We start from the raw sequence: 16,299 nt of genomic DNA, 5'->3' as shown, positions 1-16,299 counted from the left end.
GGAGTTTTAGGAGTTTGTTGGTTTGGATAGTCATGGTCCTGTGTGTTTCCACAACCCATTGTCAACAAGAAGAGCCATCAGCAAATATCTTAGAACCAACTCTTCCCAGTCTTTTAAGCATGTAATCCTTAAAAGAAAATGGCAAAAACTGGAGCTACAGCACATTTTCACAATGAGAACAGGGACATTTACCGTCTTTGTGGAACCTTTTAAATGTCCATCTACCGGACAAAACGTCCCCATCTGAAAGAAGGCAATAAACAGAGCAACGATTCCTACACCAGAATAGATGAGAAACAAAAGAATCAAAGGTTTGCAATAAGACAGTTAAAATCCAGAGCTTGACCTGATTTGAATGCTGTGGTTGGCTGCCCTTGAAAGAACTGTGCAGAGATGAATGTATGGAAACCACAATAAACTGAATGGACAAAAGTTCCTCAACAACAACTCGAGAGACTCAAAGAAAAAGACAATTTAAAGTTGTTGCTGCTCTATATAGCTTTGCAAATGGTTGTATCATGTACTTAGTTTCTCCCAGCACTATTGCAAGTCATAGAAACGTTTCTGTACAAGTGAGCAAAGATGCAATTGTGTGTTTTGGTGTAAACATTTTGCAGATCGATCGATCCATCCATCCATCCATCCATCCATCCATCCATCCATCCATCCATCCATCCATCCATCCATCCATCCATCCAGAAAGATGTATCACACAAGAATTGTAATTGAAACACATTGAATCTTTTTCTACTTGTTTCAACTGACAGCCTCAAGACTTTAGTACACTATACCATATTTAATTCAATGTCACATGCTGTTTTTATTTTAATTATGTAAAGCACTTTGAAATGCCTTGCTGCTGAAATGTGCTATACAAATAAAATCTGATTGATTGATTGATTGATTGATTGATTGATTGATTGATTGATTGATTGATTGATTGATTGATTGATTGATTGATTTGACAGTTGCAATCAGGAAAATTAACCATTAAAGCTAGGGGTTGCAAAAATAAAATAAATAAATAAAAGGTTAAAATTTAGGTCCATGAACGGCAGCATTTTGCATCCACTTTGATCATTCTGTACTGAAAATACAATGTGTGTGAAGAAAATGCTCTTAAAGATGATGGTGAGATCAGTAGTGTGTGTTTCCACAAATCCTCTGCTAACTATTAAGTCTTTCATTTAAGCTAGGCATTACCAGGGAGGGGGAGAGGAATCACAGCTGATAAAGTTGGTGAATTAGGATGACAGAATTCATAGTCAGCTTGTAGGATTTCAACAAAAAGAGTCTTTACGTTCCTCCAATACTGTGATGTTCTACTTTGAGGCTGATCTGCATATTTCTGCTTAAAAAAAAGAAAGTTGACACTACAAGGAATTTCCTGTCGTGTGGAGTTATCTGAAAAACAGCAAAATCTTCCACTGTTTAACTTCAGCTGTGTAAGCGCAACAATGGAGTTGCTGATAAAATGCTTGTTTTTCTGGTGGGCAAGCCAACTGCTGATGGGAAGATTCCTTTCAACACCTAAACAATCCAGTAGCTGCTAAGGATCATGATTTCAGATGCAGATAATGTCTGATGATCACTCTGAATGCTTGTCTGAAAAGTTTTCATGAGACCCAAAAATGTTAACTACTTTTTTCAACCGTTAGAGCTAATATTAAAAAGTAAACACTCTTGCAAAGGTGTTAGTACCCACAAACATGTGAATAATCACAAACTTTGATAAAAATTATATATATATATATATATATATATATATATATATATATATATATATTATGTGAGACCAACATAATTGCTAAGTGGAAGAAACAAAAAAAAGTCTTACATTGTTTTTACACTTTTTATTTTTTTACTAATAACAGTCAGAAAGTGGGTGGTCTCTATATATTCAGTCCATCAGAGTCAATAATAGAATTACATTTGTAGGAGACTGTATTTGAGGTTGAAGACAGAAATCTCATTTCCCTTGGCAAAGAAGTTTAAATTCAGACTGCATAGATAACACATTTTAGAATTAACTTTCAAGTTTGACCTCAAGTTTTCAATTGGATACTAATCTGGACTTTGACTGGGCCTTACCAAAGTTGCAGGATAGCAGCTCTTGAGAACTAGAGATTATTAGAGGTCTGGCAGCATGCTTAGGATTCCTTTCCTGATGCTAAGCATGCTCCCATCTCTAGACTCTAAAATAGCCTTTTTGTCATCACCCACAACAGATATCATAACAACTAGAGCACAATCTTTTAACAATTGCCTTTGCTAGTTCTATTAGTTCTCATCAACTCTTTCTCCCTACTAAAAGGAAAGCATGAACAACTTTATTTTTATACTTACTATGCTTCCTGAATTGCTTTTAGAAAACTTATCTTATGGCTCACTTTCAAAAATGACTTTCTTTTTGCACCTTGTTACAAAGCGCTGACTAGTGGAGTGAATCAATAGTTCTCTCAACAGATTCTCCCACCTGAGCTGTGGATGTCTGCAGCTCCTCCAGGGTTATCAAGGAGCTCTTGAATGTTTCTCTGGTTAAAGCTCTTGATGCCAATCTGTCATATTAGCTGATTGTATCATGTTTTGTTGGATGTGAAGGTGTTCCGTACACTTTCTGTTGTGGACAATGGATAACCAGAGCGCTCTAAAGTTCTAAAAATTCTGCTTCTCTGCAACTTTGAGTTGGTCTGTCACAAAACACTCTGAAGTGTGTGGTTATAAACTACAAAATGAAGAGGCAGCATGAGCTCTGAATATGAATGTCTACTTACCGTATTGACAGCTTGGCCCATTGAATCCTGCAGGACATTCACAGAGTTGGTTGGGTCCTTCCCGACACTGGCCCCCATTGAAGCAGACTCCATAGCTGCACATCGCTGCGTGAGCCCGTGTGGACAGACGAGGCGCAAGAGGAGAGAGAAATGCTTGAGTGAAGCGAAGACACCTGGCTGTTTTCATGAGACGCCGACATCTGCGCCTTCAAACGCTGACCGCTTTCTAACAGAGGCTTATCAGCTTGTTAATTCCTGTCTTAGGAGAAACTTGGACTCTTTTCTGTTCACACTAACCAATGTAGAAAGAATTCACCTCTTGGCTTTTAGGGTAAAAGCAGACCTCTGCCCCACTAAGAGGTTTGTTAGCATTTAAAACGATCAGATTTAGACACGATTGACTGTAACAGCTTAAAACCTGCTTACAGTCGCTGTCTTCTTTATTCAGCCAAGGTCAAAAACATTCATACATTCTTAAAATATATATAAATAAATGTCCTTTTAAAAACAAAATAAATCTGTAGTTAAGATTAAGCTGAGTTTATTCATTTTAAACATGGCCCACAAATTGTCAATATGTGAAATTATACATGAATTGTTGTCTTGTTAAAACATCCACCTGTACCAAATTGATCCAAGTTGTCACTTTCAGATAAAAGGAAATTGGTTAGATGTTCACGGAAAGCCTAGAAAACCTCCAAGGTTCAAGCCTGCCATGAACTGGAAACTGCAAGAACACCGGTGTTGCTGTAATCAGTCAGGTTTTACATAACCAAAGACTGCATGGGTGGGAGAGTAGCACCTGCTTTAAAACTGACATTTAAGCACCTCTGAAATGTTCAGCTGCCCACATTGAGAAGCAAAATGCCTTCTGGAGAAAAGCTTTATGCCTCTGATTCGGTCGGAATGGCAAGAAGCATGTTTTGAGGAAGAAAAGTGATCCTTTTAAACCTGAACCATGGAGGTAGCATGATGGTGGTAGCATCATGTTGAGGGTGTGTTTCACTGCCAGAGGTGCTGGTGAACTGCATAATGTGGGTAGAATAATGTGGAATGATCTGAAATGCACAAGAGAGCGGACTCTATGGATATACCAGACACTAAGCCTCTGGCATGGCCCAGACTGCAACCTTATTGATTTATGTCTCAAAAAATTCTGGACTTTGTTTAAAAACAGTCTGTCCAAAGAAACCAGCCAATTTGAAAGAAGTCCAGTATTTCTGATGATGGGTCAAATTAAAAGCCAGAATTATGTCTGAAGCTAGTTTATGTCTACAAAAAGTGTTCGGATTGTCTGCGACTTCAGGGTGATTGAAACAAATCTTAGCTCGAGCATATGCATATATTTGAGAATATATGCATAATTTTGACTTGGATCTAAAAACTTCTCAGTAGTTTCAAACTTTCTTGTTTTTATAAATAATTAAAGACATTGTATTACGACTCCACTGTGAAAACATGAGTGGTTCAAATAAATCCCTATGTGCCTACATTTATTACCACATTCTTGTCGTTTGTTACAAATCAGTGTAATCAGTCATCACCACAAGGACTGATTAACTACAACCGTGACTGAGTGAGTTACATGGTAAAAATCTTACTGCTGCAGGGTTCGTACAGCTCATCCATCCGTCTCATGGAACAAGGGAACCTGTCTCCATAAATCTCCAAGGGTTATCCATGTTGATTTAAATGGGAAATTTAAAGACTCTAAGGCAGATAAGGGCGCTATGTGACTTTTCCTCAGGGGTCTTATACTTTCCCATTTCATAAATCTTTATAACTCCATTAGACATGACAGCCTGTTTGCATAATACATTTGTTCTTGAGTCTGCCTGCATAGACAGGGAGGATTTATGCTGCATCTCTTCCATCCCATCCTTGCTGTTCCCACCTGTGAACATTTATAGGAAAGAAGTGGCAAAGTCGATTTATTTATTGGGAGTGAGGATGGAAATCTGTTCTTTGATGATACTTATAGAGTTGATAGAAAGTCACCTTAAATAACCCTCACCTGCCAGATGTATTTCTGTTCATAAACTCTAAACAGATGCAGGATGGGTAATCATTTTACTGGGCACTGCCTGTTCTAACTCCATTTTACTGGCCTTGTATGGGCTGAGGGAAGGCATCAGGTTTCTAAGTTCTCTTTGAATAAACTCAGTGACATTTTCACAGACAGAATAAAAACTCAGTATTTAATCAATCCCTTCAGGCTACATCCTGATTGCAGAAGACTCAATGTGTCCACTGATCTGTCCAAATGTGGAACAAGCAGCTACAGAAAAAGTTACATGAAATGGACCCGATGAGACTAATATTTTATTGCCAATTGAGCAGAATTTCAAATACGATCAGATCACATTGAAAACTGATAAACACAGGTCTCTCTCTTCCATTGGAAATTTTTTGAACCACTGTGTGCAAGTCTATTTTATTATGATAAATGCCTAATTAAATCCATAAAGGTTTTAGTAAAATATAAAAAAGTTTCACATTTTATATAATTGCACGGCTCTATAAACCCTAAATCCAAACAATATTGATTTGTTTTCAGTGTCTTTTACAGTCATTTTAAAACCTAATTTCAAATAAAAAGTCCTCAATAAAAATGTATTTTTGTTACATTTGTTAACATAAACCTGCCTCCATCAGGAGCAACAACTTAACCACATTGCAAATCCATCCCTGATCATTTCCCTTCCACAAGGACTAAGCAGCTATAAAAGTACCTAATATATCAGTTTAGTTTTCCACTGATTATACAATGTGGGGGAATTTTAATAGGGTGAAAGTAATCGATGATAGACAAGACGAAATAAAAGCCCCCGAGCGGTCAGGTTAACTTGCGTAGTTTCAACATGATCCAAATATTTTAGAACAATGCTACACCCAGCTGTGAGAGATCAAACTAATGAGACATTCCTAAAAAGCTTTAAGTGGAAAAAAACATACGCAGCTCCACAGTAAAAGGTCAGAAGTCTCTCAGAGTCACTGCAGGCAGCATGACAAAGCGACAACCAGGGGAATGCGAGTTCCCCCACTCAAGACACAAGAGATTGTTGGCTGCTAACCAGGGCATTTTTGGACAGCCCCCCTACTCAAGCCCCATCTGCTACCTAATCTTCACTGAAACAAATCCTTAATGTGGGATGCAGCATACCATAAAACCCACTCTCGTCTGTTCCCGTGGACACTGTGTTACAAAGACACCTCCTTTGAGTGGATTAACAGCATCCACAAAAGGAAGAGAAACAGCTGAGCAGAGGTCGTTCGCCCAAAGCCTCTAAGTGTGACCCTACAGGAGAAGACATTTATAGACAATTCACAGGTACAAAGACCTACAGGAAGGGCTCAGCTTGGGGCCAAACCCCAAATCTAACAACAGTCTTTAAAGTATCACACTCTACATCTTGCAGGCACTTTTCCTCGTTGGTACCTGTGCATGAATGTAGTCGTCTTCTAAATTTGATCAATATTCTATTGATAAAAGAAATTGAACCATGATTTTGATAGACATAACAGGCATCTTTTTCAAACAATCAGCCTTCTTTGCCTTCATTACCTCAATAAAACAGCATTCATCCACAACTGGAACTAGCTAACAATGTCCTGATGCTTCAGGCCACACACTTTCTTTACAGATTATTGAATCTTTTTTATTTGATAGACAGGCTCCTCCCGCTGATAATGCTTCTGAGTGGATTCCAAGATGCTCTAAAAAGTCACATTTGATAGCAGCTTAGCTGTGAGAAATGGAGACAAATACACTACAAATTACTCATTACAGCACATGAAATATTGAGTAATGTACTTTGCATGCTGTCTTATTTAGGGTCTAGTGCTATTGGTCAGTTTCTCTGATTATATTCAAGTTGTTTGTCCTCAGTTATGCACCATGTAGTCCATACATGCATGGAGACAGACAAAAAGACCACCCATGGACACAGAGAGGACCACTTCCTGCTTTTCTGGCTCCTGGGCCCATTTCATATTTAGCTACCTTTGCCAGTTTTATCACAAAAGGTTGGTTCCTTTTCAGTGGTTAACGAGGATGACAAAACTGGAGAAGCCATTGTCTGTGCCCCTAAGCCTCCATCACAAAGCTTATTGTTTCATTCAATCAGCGTGACTGCTTGCTTTCAGTGCCCTGGCCATCCTCAACCATTCCTCAACTGCATGCTAAGAAAAAAAAAGGTTTAACTGGCTGATTGATTGGCCCTTAAATTGCCTAAGTGGAGGAAGTCTCCATCACAAAGTCAAGGGCCCTTAACCTGGAGAAAAACAAGATATTGAGCAAATTGGAGCCCTTTCAAAAACACACAAAGGACACCTCTATTGTAACTTCCAACACTACATTCTGACTCCCCATACCACACACTGGACTTTGTGTTTAAAAAAAAAGAATTACAAGATGGGATGTGCAGTTTTAAAACTTCAGTAGCACTTTATATAAGAACCTGGAATATAATCTAAAGGTATTTGCAAACCGCCCCAAAACTCTGAACACATGTGCAAATGGAAAAAAACAAAACTTTTGTGGTGAAATGAAAGTGGCCTGCAACTACAAGATGGAGGAGAAGGACAAATTAAATCAATGAAGCAAGAAAGCAGCCAGATGTTTGCTATGTATCCCTTCTTTAAATGTGTGACTAATTAAAGCTGGTTTCCAAAAATGCCCAGCCTCACAACAACTGAGACCACAGACTGTAAGACGGCATTGGCTTCTTTGCAACTTGTGGATTTAACATAAAATAATAATAAAAAAACAATTTATATGTAGGCTGCCTTGCACAAGTAATCATATTGCCTGAACTTCACATTTTATCACACCATAATAAAACACTTCAAAGTGTTCATTGGGATTTTATGTGACTGACCAGAAAAGATTTGTGAACTGATAGGGAAATTACACACTTAGGATTTTTCCACATGAAATTCTGATAAATATGGTAAAGAGAGGTAATTTCTATTTACCCCTTTTTACTCCAACACCACTTAGCAAAATCGGGTGGCATCAACTGGCTTTTAAAGTCAAATAAATAGTAAATGGAGGCCATCTGTACACACTTTAACCTTCCCGCAAATCTGTGCTATGAAGGCTTCAGAGGCTTTCTGGATAACATCAGCTGTTCACTTAAACTGATAGGCTGGGCAAGGAGACCATTAAATACAGAAGGAGCCAAGAGGCCCACAGTAACTCTGGAGGAGCTGCTGAGATTCACAGCTCAGGTGGGAGAATCTCCAAACCTTTTTGGTGGTACCCCAAAAAACTGTTCCAATCTGATGGACAGAGACACATTTTTCAAAGAATAGAGTACTGCCATCTGTAGATGTGCAAACTATGAGCTACTTTCACTTCACAATAATGCATCACTTCATGTTGGTTTATCACACAAAAATTCAAAAATATCCATTAACCTTTGTGAGTGTAATGTCATTAAATATAAGAATTTTTTTTTTTACAAGTACTGTTCAGTATAATGTAAAGAGTGATCTGAGAGGGTTGATGGTCACACCTTTATTTCTCCCTAAATAAGCAGTCCTCATTATCTTAATTACCTTAGCCCTATTATTTTGGTAACACACACCCACATACATAAATTAAAGAAAGAAAATCAGAAAAAATAAGTTTTTAAAGGACCAGACTTTAAATCACTGTGTCAACAAAAAGCATCCCATTCCTCCCATTTGGGCGTTTACAGAGGATTTGCTAAAGTGAAACGGATTTTCCTCCTTTTGGATCCTGGAGGTCCTGCTGAAAAACAGCCACACTGATTGCATTGTGCTGACTGAGGAACAGTACGGATAGCACGTAGCAAAGTGTGCAGGAGTGGGAGGCCTGTGGTGTGAGCCTCCTTTTATCCAGGTTCAATGGCTCAGAGAAAAGGGTGATTAGTTCATCCTATCTGAAAGTGCTGCCACCATCTTTGGTTACTGAGATAAAAGCCATGCTTCACACTGAAGAGAGCAGGCATTGTCTAGTTTAAGTATAGGCAATGAGCAGCAGGGAGGAATGTCCCTTTAATGCATTTCTATTAGAGTGTTTTAAAACAAACCAGACTCTTTGGAGACCAAACCGTTGCTTCACTGTATAATTTAATACCATAACTTTGTCCTCAGAAACAAAGAGCTCATTGATAGAGAGAATAATAGGATGTATGATGAGAGAAAAATCCAGGAGAATTTTTTTCCAACTTCCAAGCCCATCAACCTTCCCTTAGAGAGATACCCCAATGAGTGGCTTGCCTGTTCTGGGAGTGTACGGCTAGTAACAACCCACAAGTCAGTTGCAGACACAAGATCAAAATTATGAGAAGTTTCCTGCCTAAAAGCCGAGGGACAAACTGTTTACAGGAAAGCTTTGCCAAGAGTCGGTTCATGGTATGCAGGCTGTCCGATCTGGATCACTGGTTATAAAGTCCCATCAAAAGAGCCTTCTATGTTTCGGCAGTGTGAAACAAAGCTTGTACATAAGGAGAGGAGCTGCTGGAAGCTGAAGTGTGACCACCAGAAATAATTCCCAGAGCTGCAATCAGGGTTTCAACACAGACTGAAATTTAAGTATTTTCCAGCACTGCAAGTACGAATAAAAAGGACTCATATATTTTCGTAATTGTGTTATATTTTCCAAAATGTTTTATGTAATCGTATAACCAGTTGGCATTTTTGTATTTAAGATTTACCCCAATATAAATGTTAGTTGTGAATTCATTGGGATACTTTAAATTGGCTGAAATTAACTGAGATCCATATTTAAACTACTAGAACCTTCAACAAAGTAAGATTGATTTAAGTTTATTCTTTATTCTCATCATATGAATTCAGCAACTGGTTTCTTCAATACAAAGAAAAATAAAACAGTATGATGTGTAGCTCTGTAGCTATGTGAAATGAATGGTGAAGTAATGTCTGATTGTTAAGTTCTTTATTTGTGTGAGTTTATGGTTCATTAAACGCTAATGCAGTTTACACTGAGAAAGAAGCAATTGCAGGGTCTTATACTGATGTCCACATACCTGCATGGTCGGTTAACGCTCTACATACAAGCTGTTTTTTTTGCACTGCCGATATCTGAGTGAGCCGGCGCCGTTCCAGAAGGAGAAAGGTCTCGCCATCATTTTGTGACTCGGACTGAAGCCCAGGACGTTGTGGAGAGACATCATGTTGATGTTGCTTTATGCGTTGCTTGGACAACTGATAAGCTTCTTTAAAAAAAGAGGGGCCTCCAATCCATTCAGTCCTTTCATTCCACAAACTATTTGTTAATTAACTATTTCAAAATTGACAACTATACATTGACCGAGTTGACTGATTGAATTGTTACACTGAATGACTAACTTATCTGTACTTTTATTGGGAAAGAAAAAATATTGAAGTGATCTCTAAAGCTAAAAGGTTAGAAAACTATTCTGATTTTTGAACGTTAATTTGATTTCTTTATAGGTAGAGAATTTAAATTTTTTCCTGTTTATTGGTTGGTAATTAGTCTTACCTGGACTTTTATATTTTTGGTGGAAAGACGGAATAACATGAGTTGTTAAAACTTTGTTGCTTATCATTCTCCTATGTGACCACTAAGCATAAGTAACTTTGCTAATGAATTAATTGCTCATTTGGTTAATCCAGCTTTTTCTATTGTAAACTAAAGGTTGCCATGACAGGATTGATCTGTTTTTCCTTCCTTATTAATAGAGAACTAGACCCCACAAGACTAATCCAACTTGTGAACAAATGTCAACACCTGAACTCTGTCAACAATTAGATATTTCATTCCAGCATGTGAAATGATGTGGAGTGCCACAACTCAAGAAATCTACGCCACTAACTGTCAACATCTGCTCTGCAGTCTGCATGGGCAAAGTGACTCTCTTTGACATTTGGTAGACATTTTTTTTCTCAAAAGATCTCTATTAATGTTGAGATTCTGAATTATTAAATCATTTAGAAATGCAAGGCAGAAGTAGTCTGTGTTAATACTTACGATAGAGACATCCTGCCTCGCCGTTAAGCTGAGACCATCCAGGACAGCATTTGTGTACCGTTTGGTAATCTTGTTTGTAAACTTGCCGATATGCTGTGTAATACGCCGTCCTGTAAACATGAGAAATATTCAATTAAGAACTTTTATATAAAAATGTGCAACAAAAAAAAGCTGGTAAAAATACTGATAGTGTGTTTTGATATGTGTGATAGTGATATGGGGCTATTAACATGAAGTTCACACCATATGTCAATAGCAATTTGCACCTTCAACAAAAAAGAAATTGAGCTATAATTATGTGTAATTAAGTGAAAGACACAGGAAATAAAGAACCTGACTGACACACTTAACATAATATTAGAAACAACATATGAATTCAGAAATGCACAATTATAGCAATTATTTCTATTTTTATGTGTACTAACAAAGTACACATAAAAATTTGTGAAGTTTTTCCAAAGACTGTCAGTTTTAATCATAACCCACAATGTTCTGTGAGATCTCTCAATAGAAAACCGGATCTTTGAAGCACACGTGTGAAGTAAACCAAGACTTCCCAGGCTTTTAATGTTAAGGTAGTCGTGGATGGAGGCTGTCCCTGTACTTTGGCGACCCTCTCATTGCTTTGCTCACATTATACATTTCGTTTACAGCGCATAATTGTTGCCCTGGCTGCCATCAAAGGAGCTTTTTACTTTGTGGAAGAGGTAAATAATGCCAAGAAATGGATCAGGGGGAACCCACCTAAACCTCAGAAGGAAATGCTCATACTTAGAGGAATGCAAGCAGCAAAGACAAGAGAGTTAAGTAGCAGGTAGAGCCTCTGAAGAGGTAGCATTCATCTTGCACTTCACTTTACAGCAGGGTCAAAGCGGAAGAAGGAAATCAGGAAGCCACATGTCATCCTGTTTCGGATTAAACACCAAGACCTCCTGGATAAAATATTCTAGTAGCGTGAATCACGTGACCATGCAAAGCTCATGAATGAATGTTTCTCCCCTGCCAGGGCTCTATCTGTAATACACGACATCCCCTGCAGGAGATGATGGGAGTGTTTAAAAGCAGACTAAAAGCATCTGAGTGATGAAAGGGAGGAGGAGATACACTGCAAATGAGCTGCATTACTCACCTCCGCTCGTATCCCATGCACCACGGCTGGCCCGCGCAGCCTTGCTTCCACACTTTAACCATTCGTGTGAAGGCCTGCACACATGGCTGCCTCCGGGCAACGAGCGTCACCTCCCTCTCCATGCACACGTTGGGCCTGGAATGAAAAACAGCAGAGAAAATGCTCAACACGTCAAGATGGCCCTGTTGTGTTTTTGCAGATGTACAGACATCAGCGAGAGTAAATTTATGAACGCTTCAGGAAGGGTTGCGAGAAAAGATAGACGGGCAAGGCTCGTGTCAGGCATGTTTCCAATTGTTGATAGAGTGATGCCTGGGAAGTCATTACCTGCGTTCAGTCGGATCTCTTGGAATTCCTTTGAAGGCTTAAGGGGAATTCCTTATTCGGAAGGTCTCCGAATAGAAAAGCCCAGAGTTTTTCCCTACAACCATAATTAGATTTTATGCAATAAAACACAGAGTGCATAATTGTGAAGTGGGAATAAAATTCTGTTTTATTTTTACTAATAAATCTGAGCAGTGTGGCTTGCTTTTATATTCAATCCCTAATGAAGAAGGTGTTCTAATAAAGGGAGACTGAAATTTAACTTGTGGATGCAAAATAAAAAAGTGTCTGGTATCTGAGAACACCTTTTCAAACATGAAATATGGTGGAAGCGTCAACATCTTGAGAAGAAGTTTTGTTTTTTTTCCCACAAGAGCAGGGAAACTGATACGAAGATGGATGAAGCTAAACAAAGGGCAATTTTTTATTAAGTAATAGAGGTAAAACAACAATGAAACAATATTGAAGCTGGTTTAGACAAGCAACAGAAAACATATTCAGGCCCACAGTGGGTGGGTTAGATCAGTACACATTCTTGTCTCAGAATGGCCCAGTCAAAGATCTGGGCCATCAGTTTGACACAACTGAAATAAATCCAGTTGTGTCAAAAAAAAAAAAATTGAGCTTCAGAGATATGTTTCATTTAATTTGACTGAAAAAAGAAGAATGGGCAAACACTTCAGCTGCTAAATTTGGCAAAGCTAGCAAAGAATTTCCTCTAACATGTTGCAGCTGTAATAGCAGCGATACACATTTCAACAGAGCTGAATATGATTTAAACACCACAATTTTTAGATTTTTTTTTTTATTGATTTAAATTGGCTTTACTGCAACTTTATCTTCTTAACTTTTGGTTTCACTATTATGCATCACTTTATGCCAGTCATTATGTCGGTCATTAATACAAAATGTATTAATGTAATACATTTTTGTAGTCTAGATGTTTTTACTTGTGGTTATGAGGCTGAATGTCATCATCAGACAGATAAATTAGGCAACATACTCTCCTTCCGGGGAGACTTCTAGTTTGATGTAGCATTTTTCCAACACATAGATAGCCTGTCTGGATCAGCTGTAAGGGTAGTTCAGTCATAAAAACTGCAATGTGATCTTTAAAATGTTCTTTAAAAAAAGAAAAAAGCTCTACAAGAAGCTAGAAGGACTGACATGTTTGGAGATCAGCAGGAATCCAGAGATAGCAACCAGCTGTTATGAGGTTGCTATCTCTGGCAACCTCATCTCAAAGGCAACATAATCACTGTGAGGGATTTACCCGCGATCAAAAACCGCAACTAACAATCACCATCACCTGCAGCTGCATATATGAAACCATAATGAAAAAAAGTATTGTTCTGCCATAACTGAAGCACTTGTGTGGTTGAAACTACCTGTTACAACAGACTGTCTTTATTTGACTGTCTTAAAAATAAACTGAGTCTGATAGTTTTAGATTGCATGAAGATTGTGACTTAATATTTATGTAAGTCATAAATATTAAAGAGGAAATGCATGCAAATAGCACAGGTTGGTAGATGAAAGAGCTCCAAAGAACTTAAATGTTAGTTTCATTATCTGATTTTTGGTTTAAAATGCTATTTTGTAAAGTGAAACTTTTTTTTTCAATAAGAAAGAAAATCTGCAGATTTGTCTTAATTTTCTTTTCACGTTTAAAAAATTAAACTAGTTTGTGCCACTATAGCGATGTTCAATAATGTTATAAAATATTTTTTTCTGACAAGCTAATAATTTTGACTTCTGCGTAGTGACTGTAGGAGGCGCTGTTTCTGTTCACCTCTCAGAAAGATTAAGTATTGTTTTTCTTTCCGCATTTCTTATGGTGCGGGAGTCCGATTCTCACCATTTATGGCCAGTGACATCACAGTGACAGGTCATTTGTCAGAATATATTCAAATGAGCTAATTTCTCTTTGCTAGTTTATGTCATTTTATGCCTCAGTATATCATTCATTTACGACCAAATTAAAAAGGCTTGAATTTCAATTTAGAATTTAGTATTTTTAAGATAAGCAAAAAAAACTTGCTTTCTTCCAAATAGTTTCTGGACATAAATCTAGTTACTAAAACAGACAAGGACCTTGTATTGCTGTTTTGCAACAGGTAGGTGAACCTATCCTCCAAACTCAACAATATTTTAAGCAATTAGTTAATCTGCTTAACAACTTAACTTTTTGTTGGAGACGAATAAAACATCGTGTTGCGTAAATAAAACCACCATTTACTTACATGTGAGGTTGGAGATTGCTTGCAATGGCGTAACTGAGTGATTGAGCCTCTTTAATAAATATTAAATAAAAAGAAAAAATGAAGATGTCCATTTTCTTCTTCGTGAGTTTCTTTTTAGCTTAAAATGTAGAAAAACAATTCACATCTCACTCAAAAACATATTTCATCGTCTTGGAATTACATAAAAGAGCACCATTAATGTATGAAAAATATCCAGTTAGAGAAACTTCAACTGTGCATAAATGTTCGTCCGTGCAGGAAATCCATGAGTCATCAAAGTGTGTCCTCCTCCTCCTTCTCGCGGCCGGTGTTTGGCACAGACTGGAAAACTGCAGCTCGAGCCAACGACTCGTCTCTGCAGATGTGGAAATGAGGGACAAAAACCTCCCACAGGCTGGTTGTGCGCTTTCCACCCATTGAGTGATAGCTGAGGTGCGGTGGGCTGTTGGGAGAGGGCGGCGCGGCGAGAGCCACATTTTATTCAAACTTTCTGAAAGCCGCCGGTGAAGCGCGCATGTGGGAGACTGAGGATGTAATTGGAAGCAAAATTAGAAGTTATTACAATATAATTTTTTTTGTTTTTGCTTCATTTTAAAACATATATTTCCTGCTCATCGGGGAAGTTAGTAAAAAAAAAAAAAGAAAAAAAGAAAGCACTCATTTGTTCGTAGATTGTGCGCGTAAAACTAACCAAGGATGTTGCGCGCACTGGCAGAACCTCTGAAATAAAGGCGAGCAGGTTGGGTGGGATCCTGCCGCTATTACCCCAAAGCAGGAGAGGATGTATTCGGCTGCAGCAGGTTAGCGTCTGAAGCGGTCGCTCTGCTCTGCGGGGTAAAACAGCTGATGGAGCAGCCAAAGGTTCAGGAGCCCTATCTGAGCACCGCTGTTCTCCAAACAAAGTCTGCATTGCCCTCATATGTGTTCATGACCCGGAAGAGTCCCGGGTCAGAGCAGCATTAAATCAGCATGCTGTGCTTTACCACAGCATGCTGTTTTAATTAGCTTCCAGACATATCAGCTCATCTCAGACATGTGCTTCAGTTAGTTGAACTAGACTAATGACAATCAGGTGGACTTGTTTATTTTCATTTCTGGAATCACTCCTGCCAGACAAGAATCAGGGTCGACCCGTCGCCAAACAAGAAATGAATGCTTAAAATTTAAATAGACAAATAAGATATAAGTCACGCATGACCCACGTGGCTCAAACTTGCAAATAAAAGGCTAATTATTTCAGGACACAGCGCATCTAAACAAATCAGTATCGGACTGAAAATCCCAAGCATAGAGATGACTACTGACTTCACACATGTTCAGCAGAAAGTCATCGACATCCCACCAGAAGGATAGCCCACAAAAGGTCAATGCTAAAGGGGCTGACCAGACACTGAGTGTCTGGTAATGGAAAGTTTAGTAGAAAGAAAACATGTTGTATGAAAAGGTGCAAAAGCATCACGGATACATGCAGCCATGGCACATTGATGCAATAGTCTTAACATTTACATCTAAATTTTATAGATGTATTTTACAATATTCAGATTCTTTGAGAAACAACAAAAAAGTTTTCATTATCTATAAATCATATTACTTTATATATCAGAGCTGTCATAGTTGAGTTGCATATGTATGTATTAATTAGGTAATGTAATAAACAACATGCTAGGATTGTATCATGTATATCTAAAAATGTAAATAAAAATTTTATTTCACATTTTTTAAGAATATTTATTTTATTGTGATTAAACTGTTAAATTAAGAGTTGCCTTGTTTGGATGATGATTTGCTGCCGCCCTGTGTTCAAATATATGAACTACATCTACCTGCGCTGCGACCACCACAGAT

At 38.1% G+C, this 16,299-nt stretch overlaps 1 protein-coding gene across 2 annotated transcripts in view; it reads right to left on the bottom strand.

Annotated features, from left to right (window-relative positions):
- Window positions 1-16,080, bottom strand: part of megf6b (multiple EGF-like-domains 6b) — a 65,502-nt gene extending 49,422 nt beyond the window's left edge. The window contains exons 1-4 of one of the 2 annotated variants that reach the window (XM_008408564.3): window positions 14,455-16,080; window positions 11,888-12,022; window positions 10,759-10,868; window positions 2,775-2,879 (exon numbers count right to left, since the gene is read on the bottom strand). In XM_008408564.3, coding sequence (XP_008406786.1) covers window positions 2,775-2,879; window positions 10,759-10,868; window positions 11,888-12,022; window positions 14,455-14,546 — 442 coding nt within the window. In that variant the 5' untranslated portion in view covers window positions 14,547-16,080. The remainder of the gene's footprint in view (window positions 1-2,774; window positions 2,880-10,758; window positions 10,869-11,887; window positions 12,023-14,454) is intronic. The other variant, XM_081607022.1, reaches the window with a different exon arrangement.
- Window positions 16,081-16,299: the final 219 nt, after the last annotated feature.

The sequence above is a fragment of the Poecilia reticulata genome, chromosome 5, assembly GCF_904066995.2.
Source record: "Poecilia reticulata chromosome 5, P_reticulata-male-v2, whole genome shotgun sequence".
NCBI lineage: Eukaryota > Metazoa > Chordata > Actinopteri > Cyprinodontiformes > Poeciliidae > Poecilia > Poecilia reticulata.
This window is presented reverse-complemented; position numbering and strand designations above follow the sequence as displayed.